This window comes from Paramormyrops kingsleyae, chromosome 17, assembly GCF_048594095.1.
Source record: "Paramormyrops kingsleyae isolate MSU_618 chromosome 17, PKINGS_0.4, whole genome shotgun sequence".
NCBI classification, from domain to species: domain Eukaryota; kingdom Metazoa; phylum Chordata; class Actinopteri; order Osteoglossiformes; family Mormyridae; genus Paramormyrops; species Paramormyrops kingsleyae.
Window position 1 is genome coordinate 21563198 of NC_132813.1, and position 20716 is coordinate 21583913.

Genomic DNA, 20716 nt, shown 5'->3' on the forward strand with positions numbered 1-20716 from the left:
GCTCATTGTCTACCACTAATGCTTCAGAACTACGGCTTCACTAACTCATTTCTGTCTCATTCCTGTCACGGTTAATTCACATTTAACCACTTGACCACTTTGAGCACTTGATAAGAAGAAGAAATAATTTATTTATGAAATCTCCATAAATAAACAAATTAATTAAATACGCTCCTTGGGACAAGACGACAGAAAACTTCTAGGCAGTAACAGAACAACAGCACACAGAAAGCGTGCAGCATGGAAAGACTTCGCAAAAGCGTCATTTACACCGTTTAGACCCAGGTCGAGTTCCGTGCAGCATGAGGGTTATGGAAGTGGACCAGGAACCATGAAGGTTCTCAGGAGAGCCGGCCCTGCTATGCAACTCAACACCTTCGGCGCGCTGACGACACCACATTTACAGCTCAAAACTATGTACAGCTGGAGGCACTTATAAGGAAAGTCAAATAACAGAGTGAAAAAGGAGGACTACGGCTCAACGTGACGAAAAGCATGGGTAATACCTCAGGATCGACAGCCAAATTTATTGCTGATGATGACGGCACAGGGAGTATCGACAGCCTGTGCCTATTTGGAGCAGTCAAGATGTGCAGTATCTTAGACTGGCATTAACCCGAGGTCTAACGAGGGGCCAAACGGCCTCAACAAAGATCAGCAATGATCTGAAAATGCATCTGAATGTGAAAGCAGGACAAAAAAGAACTTTCACTTAAAGCACATTGAATATTGTACATACTGTATTTGAAGACCCAATGGATAGACAATGATGCTGGAAAAAGTTGAAGGTGGAGGAAGACAACCAATAAAAACATGGATGGACTCATCAGGCAGCAATTAACATGCCTTGGGAAGCCTGTAGACCTGGACAGGACACAGAAGGTTCTGGGGAATTCCGTCTAGATGGTCACTAGAATTCAACATTGACTTCACAGCACCTAAAACAAATAGTTTTAAAATGACGCTTTTCCCTAATTTCTAACCAACGATTCATCCAAAGCCTAAAGCCAACCAACCACAGTATATGTGCCACATAGCCTGGGCATCTGCTCCACCTCCACTATACTGACAAACATGTAAACTGCCAAAAAAATATTTATTTTCTACCCTAATTTCAGTATTTATGCAGTTTTTTTGCTGGTACTGTTTAAACAAAGGCTCTGTTGGAAAATAACTGCAGAATTGCAAAACACAAGATTCATTTATTGTGGAGATCACGCTTTGCAAGAGAAATCCCTGTGACCTTGTACTGGATGAGGTGTTAGGGTTATGGTTAGGTGTTCTTCGATGGATGGATGGAAGGACGGATGGATGGAAGGACGGATGGATTAATGAAGTGAGGGTTGGCTGAAATATAAATGACATGGTATCACTGCATAGAAAATGAAGAACAAAATTCACGTTTCTAGTACATTTACATTTATTTAGCAGACAAAGGTGGGAGCAAATAGAACAGACTAGGAATAAGTGCAGCTAGGAGCAGTATTAAGCAGTATTAGGTTTTTCTGAGAAACAAGATACAAACTGCTGTTCTTCTACTGACCCCTAAAGGGACCGTCTCCCAAATGGGGACTAGAATCCTAGACTCTGAGATTTAGTCTGATGCTCTGCTGATTGAGCTACTGAAAACTTTGACAAGTAGAGTTTAGGGGTAACCTGGTTTCACACACTCACTGCTCAGCCCAGTGACAATCTAGACAGAGTTCACCATGACCGCCAGTCAAACCAGTCGGCTGCTTCCTACCCACATCCTGAGCAGTGAGCATGTGGTAAATGCATCTATCATAGCTCCTACCCATAATGCACTGGGCTCGACTGTGGCCTTCCCACAATGCCTTGGAGCTTCAGCTCTGCTCAGCTGAACGTCTCAGTGAGCTTGACCTCTTGACCCCGGCAGTCGCAGTACCTACAGTCACTAGGCGGAGTGGGAGGAGTCAGGCTGACGTGCTGGCACACACAGCATTCCCCCCGCCTACTCCCATTCTCCCAGGGAAAACCGCGGACAATTGCTGCACTGGCTCTCAGCCAGAACACGCAGATGTGGAAAGCAGACTCTGGGTGTGGGGTGGGCCGGTGTTGGGTTTCTACTCCACAATGGGCAGAGGACACCATGCGACTAAGGCACAATGGCCCCAATCGCCTGCGACACAAACGTGACCCATGGGGATGGGGGTGGTGAGGAACATGCTGTGCGAAGAACACGAGGAACATGCAGTAACAGATTTTGGAATGGTACTAGGAGGGGGGGGGGGGGGGGGAGGGCGGGTGTATACATGTCCTGGCAGCAGCGTGACGTTCCACAGGGCCTCCCTCTCACTCCATCACCTCTAAGCCAGGGAACAGGCTAAGTTACACGAGAGTACAACGATACGGCACAGAGCAAACCCATCACCACGAAGATGGAAGCTGGGACAATCCCTGTAACAAAGGGGTCTGACTGCAGATCCAGCTACTGAATGACGAAGGATCAAACATCCCTGTCACACAAAAACGAGCTCCGGTGTGAAGAAGGTGTCATGGATGCCACACAGCAGCACGGAGAAGCACTACGGCGTCACCGCGAATTGCAGGTCACGCAGCACTACGGCGTCACCGCGAATTGCAGGTCACGCAGCACTACGGCGTCACCGCGAATTGGAGGTCACGCAGCACTACGGCGTCACCGCGAATTGGAGGTCACGCAGCACTACGGCGTCACCATGAATTGGAGGTCACGCAGCACTACGGCGTCGCCGTGAATTGCAGGTCACGCAGCACTACGGCGTCACCGCGAATTGGAGGTCACGCAGCACTACGGCGTCACCATGAATTGGAGGTCACGCAGCACTACGGCGTCGCCGTGAATTGGAGGTCACTCAGTACTACGGCGTCGCCGTGAATTGGAGGTCACGCAGGGCTGCTCATTTTCCCTCTGATAAACAGGCGGACCCCCGCTCTGTAAAGCAGCTGCTGGATTCCCATACATATCCTGCTTCTCTTTCTACATGTTACTGCCGGGGGGGGGTAGGCTGATCCACACCCCCCTGTTCCAGCCACTCCTAAATCTCCTGCCGTCCACCACTGATCTCCTACCCCAAATTCGTCCCGCTTAGTACGCCGCATCTTCAGTCCTGCCCCAAAACCTCCATAGTTTCCATTTATGGGTTGGGGGAGCACCGAAACAGGAAGCAAACAGTATGTGAATTTAACTCCACTCCTTTCCATTGCAGGATACAATCACATCACACCGGATCCTGGATCCTGTTAGATTAAGCTGTGTGTTGAATGCTGTAGTGAAGCTGCTCAGCCCCTACCACAGGCCTGAGGCATGCTATCCAAAGGGGGAAAGTTCAGGTTCAGAAAGTACAAATCCAGATCAAGGTTTTGTTTCAACCTACCAGTTGAACACAAAGAGTCACGGTCACAGAGAACTCAAGTTGTTGGTTGAAACAAAATCTTGGTATGGATTTGTTCTTTCTGAACCTGAACTTTCCACCTCTGATGCCACCTGATGTGTGTTGGAAGGGGGTTCAGATGTTTCTGTTAGCTATGAATGGGAAAAAAAACTGTAGGAAGAGGGAAAAAGAACCATAGGCAACCACCGGCAGTGAGTCAGAGCACTAAGCTAGGCTAAACGAACTAGGCTACAACCGCTAAACCTGCTACGCTAAATGTGCTAGGCTAAATGAGGTAGGCTAAATGAGCTAGGCTAAATGTGCTAGGCTAAATGAGCTAGGCTAAATGAGGTAGGCTAAATGTGCTAGGCTAAATGAGCTAGGCCAATCGCCTGCCAGCATAATTGCAGGACCTGTGAGGTATGAGACATCAGCTGTGTAAGAAACCCCACGGTAAAGGCAGGCGTAGCAACTACAGAAAGAACAGGGACATGACTAATTTCAAATATTTCACTCAAAAAACATCACAAAACAAAATTCCCTAATCAATGCACTCTTTTGGTATTCAGACAGCCCCAGACCTTGTTCTTTAACTGAAAACAGCTTCTCTTTCTCTCTCTTTCCTGTCTGCCCTTCATGCTTCTACCATCCTGAAGCTAGTGTCTGCGACGGGCCGCAGTACCACATGACAGCGGCCCGGAGAGCTTTCAGGCTAATGCATGTTTTCCGTGTTTCATACACAAGAATTCCTTTGAGTTCAAGAAAGTTTTAGAAGCTAAAAGGTCATTTCTTGGAAAAAAATACAAAGTTATGCTCATTACTGGCAAGATCAAGGTTTAGCTTACAGACTGAGAAATAAAAGACCCAAAGAAAATACTGCGGTCATACTTTTTTTTCAGATGAGAATGTTTTAATTTATTATACAATACCATGGCTAGACCATGGTAAAGAGGAAAAACACCAGCATGAGTTCGAGCTTGCGGTGTAAAATGCAGGCTGAAGTCCGTCATCACCTTCCTGCTGGATTAGGGAGGGAATATGCACAAATCCTTCTCTTCCAAAGCTGAACCGATGATATTTAGGCTCAAAAATATTCATGCTCAAGTAACTGGCACAATTAAAAAATATTAGTATAAAAGATTGAAATTCCTAATAATTACAGTATTCTATTAAACATTTTCACTAAACTAACAGAAATTACAATTAGAAACAAAGAAAAAGTATCTCGCAAAGCCTGGAGAACATGGTATGTTGGTTTGCCGTTGTTTACCTCGCAATCTCGTGCTGTATAAAATATACAATTTATTAGTATAAAAGTATTAAAGTGGATGAAATGTGTTTTTCAAGAGTAACATTCAACCAGTGTTAATTTCGTCAATGAAAATTTTGATGATAAGTATTCATTGATGATCTTTTATTTCATGACCAAATTGTAAGGACAGCGTAATTTAAAAATTGTTGACAATGAAAGTTACAGCGAAATTTCTGTTTGTTATGCTCTGATGAAATTGCTGGCTCTTTTATGGCAGACAACCTAGATCACAGTAGCCCTCTCAAAGCATTGATTGTTGGGTGTTTTAACCAATCACAATACGCATAATCTGCAAGCACTTGTACCAGTTCTCACTGTCTCCATGCATCTTCCTCATTGGATGATTTGTTTTTCCCGCTTGGTGCATGTCTATGCAATTGCCAGTATAACTAATGCTAAGTTCGCACTATACAACTTTAGCCCCGTTATTCTGCTCGCTGACAGTCTTTGGAAATTGAACCCCCAGAATTTTGAGGCAAATCGGCATTCGATCGCTATGTGTGAACTGTTTATAACGCAAACCGACGGACTCGCCAACACGTCGCAGTCGCCCGTCAGATATCTAGCAGGCTAAATATCTGGACCTGACGGCAACTCCAAATCCTCCAATTTGATGGGTGTTTTAATGGAAAAGTATGTGTTGTTGATGTATGCAGAAAATAAATGCGACTTGTGAAGGAATTATGATTGTATTGCTTGTTTCTAACAAACTTTGGGCATTCATTTGTATATATGAAAGTACGGTAAGTCAGTAAACATTCTCAGCCTAGATAATTAAGGATCATAGGGCATGCTTATGTATAAGGTATGCATATGTAAAAGGTGTGTTTGCTTCTGAAGGGAATTTATACAGCCAGGAGAAATATCCTTCAGCAAAATCAACTTCAGTATCAACCTTTCTGAGAAAATTATCACTAAAATATTGACTAAAATTATACTAAAATTAAACCTGAGTTCTACTGACTAAATCTTAACCAAAACAAAACCAAAAGACTAAAATATGACTTTAATCCAAATACAATTTTCAGTAAGTGACTAAGATTAAAACTAAATTTAAAATTCTTGCTAAAATTAACACTGTATTAAGCTATCGGGAATATTGGGGCTAGGTTCACCTATCTGGCAGTGGTTTGGTCCAGACATTGCAAGATACAAAAACATTTACTGCATATATAATAATGTGACCTCCTGCATGTTACACATCCTCTAGGTGCCACACACACATTACACTCGACACCCAGAGCGAGGTTTGGTCTTTCGAGATGCCCCGAGAAGCGTCTGGCCACCCCCTTCGAACACAGTGCAGTCACTTTCCAGGTAAGCCCCGCATTCCTCTGTTATTCCCGCATGCTGTGACGCCGATGTCAGGTAGGGTGACCACCTAATCCATGTCAGGAGGGACACTATGAGCTACTTCAGCTTTTACGAACTACTTTAAAGCTGAAAGGATTCTGTGCTCTGCTAAAATGTTTGGTTAGTTCCTAGATTGAAAGACTCATCCAGCTGTTTCGCATTAACATTACTGACACATATGCATGATTATAGGAGACTGACCAATCAGCATACGGCAAGAACCCAGTGCTTAAGTGAAATCCTGGTCCTTTTAATTGAAATGTATGAAATGGTAGTTTACAAATCCTGTTGTAGCTCATAGTGTCCCTCCTGACATGGATTAGGTGGTCACCCTACTGTCAGGACAACCGAGGCCCTGACGCAGGTTTCCGCTACATGCCTGTCGGCTCTTGCGGAGACGCTCTGGATGACGAGCAACACCAGATATCGTCTCCCTTTCCCCACTGCCACTGGGTGACTCAATCAGTGCTCACTGCCACATAGGCACCCCCCCCCCCCCCCCACAGTGACCTCACTCGCCCTGCCCCCAGCAGGTATCCCACTCAGTCAGACATCTCTGTTATTCGTATGGTAACCAGGAAGACAGCAGAAAGACTGGGTAAATATGGTATATAACCCCCCCCCCCCCCCCCCCAAAAAAAAAAAAAACATACATGCCCATTCAGCATGGCGACTGACTGGCCGGAGACTCCCTGCAAGTGTTTTTGTCGGACATCAAAGCTACACCCCAGGTCCCGACTATATAAAGAGCTGCTGGCAAAGCAGGAACCTTAATTAATATCGCAATGCCCCCGGGTCATTTTGCCGGTGTCGTGGGAATAAAGGTCCCCTATTTCTTCCAGAGGGAGTTTAATTAGTAGAGAGCCCGGAGTTTCTCCAACCCCTAGTGGGATCATGAATGTAGCGCAGCAGCGGCGGTGCCGCTCGCTAAGTCACCCAGTCGGGTAGCGCATTTCAGCGGCAGCGCCGGTGCCGCTCGCTAAGTCACCCAGTCGGGTAGCGCATTTCAGCGGCAGCGCCGGTGCCGCTCGCTAAGTCACCCAGTCGGGTAGCGCATTTCAGCGGCAGCGCCGGTGCCGCTCGCTAAGTCACCCAGTCGGGTAGCGCATTTCAGCGGCAGCGCCGGTGCCGCTCGCTAAGTCACCCACTCCATGTATTTATGCAGACGTGCTGGCCGAGACAGCCAGTCATTGGGCTATGAGGTCAGGTCCTTAACCGCGGGCCTGCTTTCTGCCCAGGTACATGAACGATGGGATGCTGTGGACATGAAGATTATCAAGCCTTTAGTTTGCTGATATTTATGTGAAGTGAGATATGATCAAATCAAATCAAAGTTTATTTATAGAGCACTTTTAAACAACCAAGGTCGACCAAAGAGCTGTACAGATTTACATCAATAAAAGAAAAACAATGATTATGATATTTTATGGACCGTCATAAGACAAAACGTCTAAGCTCAGAGGTATCTAAATATTCTAAGACTATTTTGTCGATTTGCACTGCATTCACATTCCATTCTCCTTCATCAGTCACAGCCTAAGTTTTTTATTTTTTTTTTGCCATGACTGATGCTGGCATCAAGCCTGAATTCAGACAAACTTATATCCTTGCTGTCATGATTGCTGCAGACATCCCAACAAGCAGAGACAAAAAAGCCCTTAAAAATCAGATGCATGATGGGTCTCATCAGACCTACCCTGACTAACATGGATGAAATAGGCCAGTAAAACGGGGCAGGTATTAATGGACCCCTGTGCTGGAGTGCAGCGCTATACTTCTTAAAATGCTGTTATTGTTGCACTTGTAAGCTTCTATTGGCTGGTGTGGGGGTTTTAAGCAGAAATTCAGGCAAAAAGTAGAATACAAGGTAGCACAGAAGGTAGGACAAAATGCAGGGCAGCTGGTATGACAGAAGGTAGGAGAAAAGGTTGGACAGAAGGTAGGAGAAAAGGTAGGACAGAAGGTAGGAGAAAAGGTAGGACAGAAGGTAGGAGAAAAGGTTGGACAGAAGGTAGGAGAAAAGGTAGGACAGAAGGTAGGAGAAAAGGTAGGACAGAAGGTAGGAGAAAAGGTAGGACAGAAGGTAGGAGAAAAGGTAGGACAGAAGGTAGGAGAAAAGGTTGGACAGAAGGTAGGAGAAAAGGTAGGACAGAAGGTAGGAGAAAAGGTAGGACAGAAGGTAGGAGAAAAGGTTGGACAGAAGGTAGGAGAAAAGGTAGGACAGAAGGTAGGAGAAAGGGTTGGACAGAAGGTAGGAGAAAAGGTTGGACAGAAGGTAGGAGAAAAGGTAGGACAGAAGGTAGGAGAAAGGGTAGGACAGAAGGTAGGAGAAAGGGTAGGACAGAAGGTAGGAGAAAGGGTAGGACAGAAGGTAGGAGAAAAGGTAGGACAGAAGGTAGGAGAAAAGGCCTGGAAGCATGAAAATAGGGAAGAAGGCAGGGTAGAGAGTTGATCAGAAGCTAGGACAGAAGGTAGAATATAAGGTAGAGAAGGTAGAAGATAAGGTAGGGAAGATATGTCAGCAGGTAGGACAGGAGGTATGGCAGGAAGTAGAGCAGCAGGCGGGGCAGCATTTACTTATGATCAAGAGATCAAAAGACACTAATATGAGGGGATGCTCTGTCACCTGGGTTAGGGGACACGGTGCCTCCCAGACCACCTTCCTGCTGCCTTGGTCGCTGTTTGCTTCTCATTTTCTTCCTCTACTTCATTTGCCCTCCCTCTGCTTGACCTGTAACTTTTACATGGTACTTTTTTTGGCTTTTCCAAGGCACATAAAAACAGAGGGATCGCTCTGCGCTGTTCTCCAATTATGAATTCCCATTTACGTCAGTGAGGTCTTTGGCATCTCCAGCTCAGTGCTCTTCCCTGCTGTTTGTGCAAACAGGTGCCCCTAATTCTCAGCAGCAAGGAGAGCATGAGGAATGTAAAAATGTAAAACTATAGCAGAGTTTCCTAATCCAGTCCTTGGGGACCCACAGTCGGTCCAAGTTTTTCCTCCCTCCCAGCTCTCTGTCAGACAATCCACAATTTTGCTCCCTCTCACATCCCTCCTGGGATATTGCCCTACTGGGAGCTGGGAGGGAGCAAAAACGTGGACTGTCGGCGGGTCCCTGAAAACCGGATTGAGATACATTGCTATAGCACTCCCACACAGAAGCATGCACACATATCACAGGGTCCGTCTGAGTTGGCACTTCGATCTAATGCTGAGACCCTTGGTCCAACTTGCTTTATCTAACTAGCCAGAAGCTGAGAAACATCTCCAAGCACGCCAATACTGAGCAGATGTCATCCTGTCCTTTTATTTAAACCAACCCTTTTGCTGGTAACGGTTGCTATGAAGAACTTCCCAAACCACATATGGCCAATGTATGTCTGAACTGCTGTTTAAAACACCCAGCATTTGTGACACAAAAGCCGTTCAACACAACAAGACCAAGCCCTGTTTTCCTAGGAATCAGATGAGACTGTAACAGTTCTGCGAGTGTCGATGAGACAGGTTAACCGTAAACACATTTTGCCACACTATGATTACTATTCAAGATGCAGAGACTTGACTGTGGAAGCATCAAGCAGCTGGGTTCGTGTGTCACCATCATACTTAATATGGTTATTTATCCAAATACTCTCAAAAATTCCAGAATTTTAGAGCACAAGATGACATAAGCTGTAGTTATAGTCATAGATGTGTCTTAGTTACATTGTTCGGAAGCAAGATTCATTGGACACTATGTTGCATTGTTGACATGGTATTTTCTCTGAGAAGAGGAATATTTGGATAAGCCAGTCAAAGGAAAAGTCTCCCAGACACAGACAGTAATAAGCCAGATTGATAATATCATGCACTCACAGCATCCCGCACGCTGCAAATCATCATCCCTTTTGGACCAAGGCTGCACCCGCCAGGGTTTAAATACAAACGGAGCAAGGTGGGGTCCAGCCCCGCCCCCTTACATCAAAATCACGCCTTGCCAGAGCGCAGCTCCGCCTCCGCCTCTGTCCCATTATTCAGCAACAGATTCAAAGTGAACGATTTCATAAAAGGTCGAAAATCATGTTTTTTTTCCATCAGCTTTAATGTTAATTTTCATTATTAGTTCTAACCAGGCGTTCGTTTACTGAGTGGATAAGATATTGCTACATGACGCCTTGATTTGATCAGTACCGTGTTTTTCTATTTTGTCTTATTTCGCTTACTGCGCTACTGCCAAAACTTCACCTTTAATGCATTTTTACAGAGACATGAATGAATAAGGAAGAATATTACTTGTACTGATAATCCATTTTGATGCATTTTTAAGTATCATTTACATGTTATGTTTCAAATAATTCATATACTATTGAACTACAATCTTAGGTTATTTTGTATAGCTTTAAAGTCTTAACCCAGCATGCAGACACATGAACATGTTGCATCTGTAAGACTGTGATCACAAATACACATGATAACAAATAAACTAATGTACTGAGTGGCTTATTCAGGACCACCCCCCCACACTCCTCTCCGATTCTAATTTAACTCCTTCCTGCCCACCACTTTGAAAGTCTCAGGCACTCCGATTCAAATGACTAACCAACAAACCAGCTTCCATAGTGATGTCACAGCCAAAATTGCTTCAATCAGCAACAAACCCTCTTTCCCTCAAAGCCAACCACCCGATCATATTTAGGCACCTTCTCCGTTGGTCACGCCTACCCCTATCAAAGGGGCACCCAATCATGTGGGTCTACTGTCTCATACCAATAACAGACCCTCTAACCCTGACCAAAAGCTTCCAGAACCCCTGTCATCTAGCCTCATGGCCAGATGCTCCACGGAGCTGGAATCAATCAGCACGGCTCTCGCTGTTATACATACTGCAGTCCCCTGTAAGCGTCTGTGCACTAGATAAACACTTCCAGACTCTGGACCACAGCCATTTTCCCACACATGCTAAAGTGTTTTGACATCCATCTTGGAGGCATGTGTCAGCTCCAGGTTTTGTAGACATCAAGTCCAGCTTTTGAAGACAGCTATTTCCTTTTTAGCTTAAACACATCTCCCTGTCATCCCTCTAGCCATTCCTGCGACCTCTTAGGGCATTGCAGCTCATTATTTGTTCTATGTAAAACCACCGGAACATCATCAGAGAATTACAAAGCCAGCCCAATGACATACCCAATGCAATAAAATCAGTGAACTCAGCGGCATAGACCTTTACAAGGTAACCTCTCCGTTCAAGTGGAGAAATACTTAGGAAGGTCAAACTCAAACCATTCATTTAGAGATCAAAGCTAAGCCAGCGTTCCGTCAGCTAAAGACATTATTCTAGAGGTAATAAAGCAGTACTGATGAGGAGTCGCGGCCTCTCGGGATGCCTGCTAGGGGTTCTTGTACCTCTGTGTACCGCATCCGTGGCCCTCAGCTTGCAAGGGGGGGGAGATCAGGAGTGTCTTCAGGCTGGACCTCGCTGAAGCCGAGACGCTTCTCTCTGCCCCACTCGCTCCTCGGCTTCCTCTCGTCTCTCTCTGCCCTTTCTTTACTCCCACTCTCTCTACTTTTTTGCCCTTTACTTGTTCTATTTTCCTGCCTACCTCTCTCTCTCCCCCCCCTCCCCTCTCTCTCCCTCACTCCGGCGGGCTTCACTCTGGGTCTTCTCACTTGTCTCTCAGTCCCCTCCCCCCTCCCCGCCCCTAATCCAGTGAGGGCTACAGCACAGCTGGGTTGTGTACAGTAACCCCCCCCCACCCGCCGCCACCACCCCCAACCCCATGAAGGGGTGCTACAGCTTAGATCTCTCGTTTCGGTGCAATGTACGAACACTCTGAGCCCTGTTTGCCTAAGACAATGTAACTTATAGCCCCTGACTACAATCCCTGTCTATATCCACAGGCCTGTTCCCCGGGAGTGACAGGACCTAACTTAGGGTGGGGGGCGTGTGAGTACACGAGGAACAGCTGGTGAGTCCTTACTTGACCCGGGTTCAATTAGGGCACTAAATCGAATCAAGCCATTTTAGCACGTCTGGCATGGGTTAGAGGGCTGCTTTTCTGCATAGTTCTCAAGGGAAACCGACCATTACAGCTGCAGCGATGGCGATGGCATAGAGTGTCTGGGGGAGACGGATCCCCCTCAGCGCTGGAAGAGACGTCCGTTTAGGACGCGCCAGTAGGCCCACCTTTCTGTTCCTTTGGACTGGTTCCAGGGGGTCCTTTGCTGGGTGTGTAGTTTGGGGGCGGGTAACTGGGTTGAGTTCCGGCTTTTCTGAGAATGAGCCCAGAGAGGAGAGATCAGAGCGAGGGGCTGGGGCGGGCGCCGAGGCAGGGGAGGTGTGAGACGTAGGCCCCCAGCGTGAGAAAGACCCCCAGTGGGGGCAGGAACAATAAAAGACAAGGCTATTCCCCAAGGACAAAGTGGGTCTAATTATCCGTGTCAAAGTGAAAGGCCAAAGGCCATGCCTGAGGATTCCTCCCAGTAAGTCACACTGTACCTCCCCAGTCTGCCTGCCATGGGTACAGTAGCCTGGTCCTACTGTTCAACGTTAACTGGAATCTGTCACTGGTGGGACTGGAAGTTCTCAACACAGCAGAGCATGAAGATGTGTGTGTGTGTGTGTGTGTGTGTGTGCATGTGGGTGTGCATGTTTGTGTGCACGTTTCTGTGTGTGAGTGTGTGCATGTGTGTTTGTGCGTACATGTGTGTGTGTGTGTGTGTATGTGTTTATGTGAGTACATGTGTGTGTACATGTGTGTGTGTGGATGCGACAAACTGAAAGCCAGAAAGGGGGAAAAAAGAGAGACATGTTTTGATAAGTGACTCCTCAGGCGATGACGTGACACATCCCCTCTCCCCAGGTGTAGAGATGCGTTACACATCTGGAGACAGAGGAGCTCAGCAGGAACTGAAAGGGCCTAGGAGACCATGTGCTGATGATGTGTTATTTTAAGCCTCAAGATGATGAAATACTTTGCCCAAAGACAGCTGCTTTGAGACCTGCAAGACCTGATGACACTTAGATATGTGCGTGCCTCTCATTTTCCCAGCAGAGGGCACCAAACAGCAAGTAAAATAACACAAACTAGCTGCAAAAAAAGCATCTATTTACATTAAAGGAGAACATTCTAAATTTCCTTAATAGCAAATTACAACTATACTGCTCCTATATTTGCCTTCTGCAATCAGAAGCCTATTATTACAAAAGGTCACACGCAGAGAAGACGAAGCACAACAACTATTGCAACAGAAAACATGTCAGCTGCAGTAACTATTGTTCAGGAATTATTTAATGATGTAAGAAAAGGGCTGCAGTGTAGCTGAAAAGCGCCTCCATCCTGTCCTGCCGGGCATGACCAGAGGAGGTGCCACACCAAAGGCTTCACGTTTGTGATTCAGCCTCCCTGCCGCCTTCCTGTGTGCCCTGGACTGTATGTCTGCTTCTTCACCCGTCTGCCACCGTCCCCCGAGGGTGACACTATGCACAATCCTGTCTGGTGTGGCTTGTCTGCATTGTTTCTGTATGCATGGGTGCCCCCCCCCCGCCCGCCCCAGCCCACCGTCTCTCCTTCGCATATATATACGCTAACTGACTCATTGTGGCGCTCTCCTGGGATGCCTGGGGCAGGCCCCCCCCCCCCCCCCCAGCCAGCTAACACAGAGCTTCTTCACGGCTGTGGTGCCGCATGGGCTGTTTTCCTGTCACATGTAGGCATCCTGTCAGTCATTAACCAGACATGTGGACCAGCTGTCGCATTCAGCCTCGGGGAAAGTTCAGCGCCAGTGGAACGAGCAGGGCACGGTGCCCGTCCCACAAGCCCCAGGTACACGCACCCGCCGGCAGGCACGTCTCCGAAGATGGCGATGATTAAAGGCGCTGTGACGTGGGCCGGCTTTCCCCTAACCCCCCCTCCCCCCGCCCCCATCGACGGCCGCTCTGATTTACAGCCTGTTTGCATTAGTCCACGACAAGCCGTTGAAATTCAAAGGGGTGCGTAGTCTGTGTTTTTCAGTTCCGTACTCTGACCTTTGACCCAGCAGTGCCTAGGGAATTCCCTTATGCCCCCAATGTGCTTTTAAATCACTCTCACCCTCAGAAGGCTTTTCCTGCCCTTCAGCGACATGCCCAGCCCTACGTCCTGCTGTCACATGGTCCTTTATTTAAGTTACAGAGGGGAGAATATTAGGAGACGTCTCATCACGGCAGAATGTACAATAAAAACTGGCCCACAAATATCCAACAGCTACTCTGGCTCCACAGACTCACATGGTACCAGGCTCCCTGCTCCTCCTCCCATCCCAGGTGGGAGCAGCAAGGCTATGGGGCCTCACCGGCACCAGCCCCCCCACCCCTCAGGTGTAGGAGGAGCAGCCCTAGTTGACCCTTGAGGATCCAGGGGCCCCATCCACACCCAGATGAGGTCCGTGATTAAATGCTGGGTGGCCGTGACAACGGGCCACAGGTCACATGACCCGCTGCTATAAAACAGTAGCGATTAACCCATTAAAGCCAGCAAGGATCAGTGCAGGAAGTGCCATCCATCGATTTCTGATGATTAATTTTCCAAGCAGGACTACGTCAATTAGATGCTAAAGGGCTTGCAGTGAATGGGTCCCTTAACTACAATGAAATGAAATTAGAGCATCGTTTGCATATGGGAACCTTTGGGCCTTCCCCACACACCAATCAGACGCCCCTCTTACGAATCCCTAATTTCTGCCTGAGCTGGCACACTGCCACTCTCACATTCATGGGCCGATTCACATCCACGGCAGAGCTCAGCCAGCCATTATCTCCATTATCTTTTGTTGTGGTTGGGGGGGGGGGGGGGGGCGTCTCTTCCCCCACCTGGCACTCAGAAAAGCTCCATGGACCCGAGTCTCTCAGCAGGCAGCCCAGCACCCACTTCAGGAATAAAAACCTGTTTTCCTCTTCACATGAATAACAGACCTGAGGAATGCTGATGTGGGTGTGGGGGGGGGGGGGCGGGGGGTGCTGTAAAGCCTCAGAAGTGGTTACACCCGCCCCCCATTCTAAGTCCCGCATCCATAAGTCTAGGTGTGGCAGACAGTGAGGCCCCCTTCTGTCGCCTCCATAGGCTCTGGAGAGCTCTGCCGTGTTTCCACACACGCTACGGTTACCGTGCTCCGGATAGGTGCCGCTACGGCCCGGTGCCGGCCAGCTGCCCGCACGCCGGGAACCTCGCAGGGAGAGAAGAGAGCACAGGAACACATCATCCTCTTAGAAATTCTTCTTAAATCGCCATGGGAACAATACGGCCCGTGCCAAAGCAGACAGACATTCTGGAAGTGCTAGGAAATGACATAAGGAAGGAGAGCTTACGGGTATCGCCATGGTGATGACGTCAAACACGCACTGGCTTTAAGGGGACACACACGCCAGCTGGCTTACAGTTTAGCAAAGCTCTTGTTTGTACCTCTTTACTAAAACAATTTGTGGTACTAATCTTGCTCAGAAATACAGATCGGGGTGTTTCAAAAATGCTCCCCTTCTTAACTCTTATATGACAGTTGTCAATATAATTGACCTTTACTTCAAATTTCCACTTTGTTTTAAAAACTGCAGTGGCTGAGTTCAGTGTAAACCGTTTGGAGGCAGGAGCACAATAAGAAGACTATGAATTGTTGGAATCCAAATGAGCAGAATCACCGGCTGTCAGTCTGCGGCCGGGAGCCAGTATGGTGGCTCTCACCCTCTTGCGTTCATTCTCAGGGCGCCAGCTACAGACCACACACAGCCACCCTGCAGTGAGTCCGGAGGGCGATGAGGTGCAAGTGGATTGTGGAGGTTACACTCAGTTAATGATCTCTGAGTAGCTGGTGCCTGGTTGACTCTCAGGTATGATGGACACCCTGCCCCCAGTCCACAGAGTCCCCACAGAGGTATGATGGACACCCTGCCCCCAGTCCACAGAGTCCCCACAGAGGTATGATGGACACCCTGCCCCCAGTCCACAGAGTCCCCACAGAGGTATGATGGACACCCTGCCCCCAGTCCACAGAGTCCCCACAGAGGTATGATGGACACCCTGCCCCCAGTCCACAGAGTCCCCACAGAGGTATGATGGACACCCTGCCCCCAGTCCACAGAGTCCCCACAGAGGTATGATGGACACCCTGCCCCCAGTCCACAGAGTCCCCACAGAGGTATGATGGACACCCTGCCCCCAGTCCACAGAGTCCCCACAGAGGTATGATGGACACCCTGCCCCCAGTCCACAGAGTCCCCACAGAGGTATGATGGACACCCTGCCCCCAGTCCACAGAGTCCCCACAGAGGTATGATGGACACCCTGCCCCCAGTCCACAGAGTCCCCACAGAGGTATGATGGACACCCTGCCCCCAGTCCACAGAGTCCCCACAGAGGTATGATGGACACCCTGCCCCCAGTCCCCTTTCCCTCAAGGTAGAAAAAGACAAAAAACACTTCTATAAAGGACAAAGCTTTGGTCAGAAACCAAGCCTGTAGTGCTCCCCCTACTGGGAACACACACAAATGCATTTTTGTCAGTGGTAAGCGTGGATAGAGTGAGAAACAACGGGATCAGGAAAGCAGGACCCCTACAATGTGAGAGAAGCATGGCAGAGGTCAGCGGGGAAAATCCGCACGACAACGACGTGGGCTTCTTACTTTTAATAAGCTCTGCCCGCTATTATGAATTTCCCCTGTTTTAAGTATAAACGTCAATGAGGCATAGATGGTTTTTCTAACCAGGCTCTGATTCACTGCTGGTATAAAAGCTCCCTGTGTCTAGGAAACAGTTGTTACAACTATTGGTTTTAGTTTCAAAATCTGTTTTCTATTATATTAGTGAGAACAACACAAACTTGCCGAATGATCCTGCAGTACTGGCAGACGTATTTGCTGAATAATACCAGCAAATTGAGCAGGATCTCCAAATATCGGCCACGCTAAAGAGTTCCAGATTTAGAAGGACTCACACCCCCGTTGTGAGCGATCTGAGGCTGAGGAAACACTGAGTAGGAATTTAGGGAAGGGAATCAAGGTTCCAGCAGGAAATTTCTCCCCCATGAAGTCATGAATAGCTGATTGAGTACCATATAGAGGTGCTAGTGTGACTGTGTGTGTGAGAGACCGTGAGGGGGTGTGACAGAATTTAGGGCAGTTTTCATATGAGAAGTGGGGGCCAAAATTTAAAATAAGATTGAGGAGGCACCCCTGCCGATAATTCACATATGCCAGAGATGAATAATGCCTGTCTTTCAGTATGTACTGTGTGTACAAATGACTACATGGGTATGTACATGTTCCTATGGAGAGGGTCAGTTTGTTATGTGTGTGTGTGTGTGTGTGAGTGTGTATTAGGGTTATATAACATTGCGGGGACCAAATATCTCCCACAATGTAATAAAAACCTGTTATTCTGACGTTGTGGGGACCATTTTTCAGGTCCCCACAAAGATCTGTGAATGCAATCAAAAAAGTAAAAATCCCTAAGGTCTCATATTTTGTTTGATTACTTATGGTTAAGGTTAGGTTGTCATGTTGCAATTGGGGTTTTTCCCATAGAAATGAATGGAGAGTCCCCACAAAGATATAATTACAAACCTCTGTATGTGTGTGTGTGTGTGTGTGTGTGTGTGTGTGTGTCACATGATATGATCAGAGGAGCAGGGGAAGGCCTGATCTGTGAGTGAGCTGGAAGGATTTTTCAGTCTGCTCTCCAGATGGGTGTTTGCAGGGTGTGAAAACACTGGCAGGCTAGGTATCTGCGGCATCCCCGCAAATCCCCTCTCCCTCCGGTGTTACTACAGATCCAGGAACATCAACAGGCTTCATTATGGCATCCCATACATATTTTCCCTCTGAACATCGATTGACCACCTTGTGTCCCTTCTGTCTCATTGCTCTCATTGAGGAATTCTGGGGTTGGAGTCACCCAATCACAGCCCGCCCACCAGGACCAACCAATCAGTGACCAGGTTGGTCAATTCCACAAGCCTCCACGGAATTTGGAATGAAACAATACATGAGTCAGGCAGGGTCACTCAATCCCTCCCCCCATCAAACCCCCAACAGCTGGAATGTGGCTGGGCAGCCAGTGAAAGTCCCTCTGGGGTGGCATCTGCCAATGAATGATCTTCTTAACCCTCCTGTGTCTTAGACAGGTAACATACTCCGTGTGATTCTGATCGTTGATCTTTGCTGGCATACAGTTGTACCCATAGTATTCCCAGGAGTACCTCTCGATCACACCATTGGTGGGATCAGGGAATCATTTTCTTTCGTTTTCATTTTTTTTTTTGACTGTCCTAAATCAGCTATTACAAAGATTTTTGAAAAATCTGCAGCAGGCTTATCAGCCTCCAACATGTTTTGACAGAACAAACCAGACGGATCCAAGCCCATCTTTCCCAAAGGTCAGCATAGCTAGAGGGCAAGATTCAGGACTAGATTCACAACAGAAACATTTGAGAGCCACAAAGAAAACTTCACAAAAAAGATAACCAGTTCCTGATAACCAGGCTTACCTCGCATGTGTTACTTATAAAACGTAGTCCACCTCACTTAATTCTTCAAAGCTCCCTAAAGATGTAAAATATGAAGCTCTCAGTCGGGAGCGCCTTGCTGGTGCAACGCGTGAAGTTGGGAAAATGAGTCTTTAAGGACAAACAGCACAACACAGCTGAAATTTATAACCGTGTGGCCCCAATGTTGAAATGGCTTTTGGCAGATTTCTGGGCAGAAGTTCATGGCAGAGAAGCTCGTGGCCGGCATTAAGTTTAACAAGTCTCTGCCCCATCGGTCCTGCATCTCCACTTTAATCCACATGCTGAGCTATCGCTGAAACAACGTGTGGTTCGAGCGAGTGGGATCGTGGAAAGTACAGCCCCTTATCAACCCCCATACACACTGGTATGTGCTGCACAGCTGTTAATGTATGATCTGCTGGCTGCCATTTAGGCCACCTGTTCAGCTGCTGTGACCAGAAGTGACTTTAGGTCACACAGCCGGGAATTCAGAGAAACACAGGGGGAAAAAGACACAATCCACAAAGGGGACGTTTTTGAGAATCACGCTCACGCGTCATACTTTCGTTCCGTCGTGAGGGACCTCATGTGACACATCATGTGACACGCTTAAGTGACGACGCTGCAAGCTCAGTGACACCTGCGAAGTGTCAGCATAATTATTTTAAAATCACTTCCCCTGATATCATAAACATCAGCAGACTGAGGAGCTAAAATCTACAGAAACCTTTTCTATCCATTTAAATCATCAGTATAAAAACAATGTCATAATGTGCATGTATCCATCCATCCACACTTAGGCAGTACACGGCCATGGTGAGCCTGGAATCGATCCCAGGAGATAAAGGGCATGCGGTACGGGCAGCCTGGATGTGGCTCTGGTCCATTGCAGGGCTCCACGATTTACAGATAATTCATATGCTTCAAGTACAGCACATTACCTGCTGCATTCACAGCATGAAGAGTTGTAGACAACATTCTTTATCTGTCTGCATAAATGCCTGGCTCGACGGCAAGGCACATGTCTTTGATTTATAGTGCATGCAGACCAATCGTGAGATTCCATAAACCCCCTCCTGAAAAAGGCCTGACCTGTAGATTGGGTGGCTGATAAAATAGACAGATATGAAGACTCCTGGACTTTTTCACCATTGGCGAGAAAGCATCTGAAATGTCTATTTAAACACATGATAAACATGACAAAATACTTAATTCGATAAAATTATATTGGGCGATATTATCAATTGTCTGAATTTTTAATTAAAATCTCTATCGAGACAAAGAGTTTGTATTGCTTGGTTGGTCAGACAATCAGGCTGCCGTCGCTGACACCCACCTCGGCGTGCAGCTACGTGAGATGCCATTGGCTACTGGCACGTCGCTCGGGTAACGCTCCCAAGCGTGTCTACCAGGGCATGAGCCAGTGCCGCCATGGGAACAGCTGAGCAGCACACAGTAATGTCTCTGTACGGTGACCCTGAGACGGCACAGAAATATCCATCCGTGTGTTTGTTTGTGGTAGCTGGGTGTCCCTGTCTATGTTGACTCAGGCAGATGGTCACAAAAAGTCCCCTAGAAAGTACACATGATGAGAGTGGCAGACTCCCTTCAGTCCAGCTTCGGGGTGGGGGCTTTTTCCACAGTGGTGTTATTTGTAGAGCCCCTCCTACAACAGCAGCCTCCAGGTAAGGGGAGGGACAATTTAAGCTGCGGCGGGAATGGACCTCATCACCTATAGGCGACGTCCTTGGTAACAAGGACACCTCCGGCTTTAGGCCGTCATCGATGAGATGAGGTCATAAAGTGAGTGGCTCACAAATAAACAAACACAAACAAACATTTCAGTAATTACATAATCATATCTGGTAGGATGTCCGATTTAGCTACACTCAATAAACAACATTGTTGTGAGAGTTTCTACTCACCTCACACAGACTTAAATATATACAAACAAAATGTCTTTTACACCTAAACAATCTTTTGGATTTGTTCTACTTCCTCAGGTATCTTATCTTCCCACATTCATGTCCACGTTCCAAAGGTCACAACATTAATCTACAATAGTTTGTTGATTTTTTTTCCATGCAAAACACCTGCCTGTGTCCTGTACAGGAAAGACAACCTTGCCAAATGTCTTTCTAGGCTGCTATCGCTCACTCGCACTCCTGACTCGCACAAAGCAGGGT

The 20716-nt window shown here is 47.2% G+C and overlaps 1 protein-coding gene across 7 annotated transcripts in view; it reads right to left on the reverse strand.

The window, feature by feature from the left end:
• Positions 1-20716, reverse strand: part of stard13b (StAR related lipid transfer domain containing 13b) — an 81921-nt gene that overhangs the window by 13475 nt on the left and 47730 nt on the right. The window contains exon 1 of one of the 7 annotated variants that reach the window (XM_023826162.2): positions 18531-18819. The exons of 5 other annotated variants lie outside the window; for them this stretch is intronic. In XM_023826162.2, the coding sequence (XP_023681930.2) occupies positions 18531-18537 (7 nt within the window). In that variant the 5' untranslated portion in view covers positions 18538-18819. Of the gene's footprint in view, positions 1-11419; positions 11653-18530; positions 18820-20716 lie in introns of those variants that run through there. One more of the 7 variants, XM_023826164.2, reaches the window with a different exon arrangement.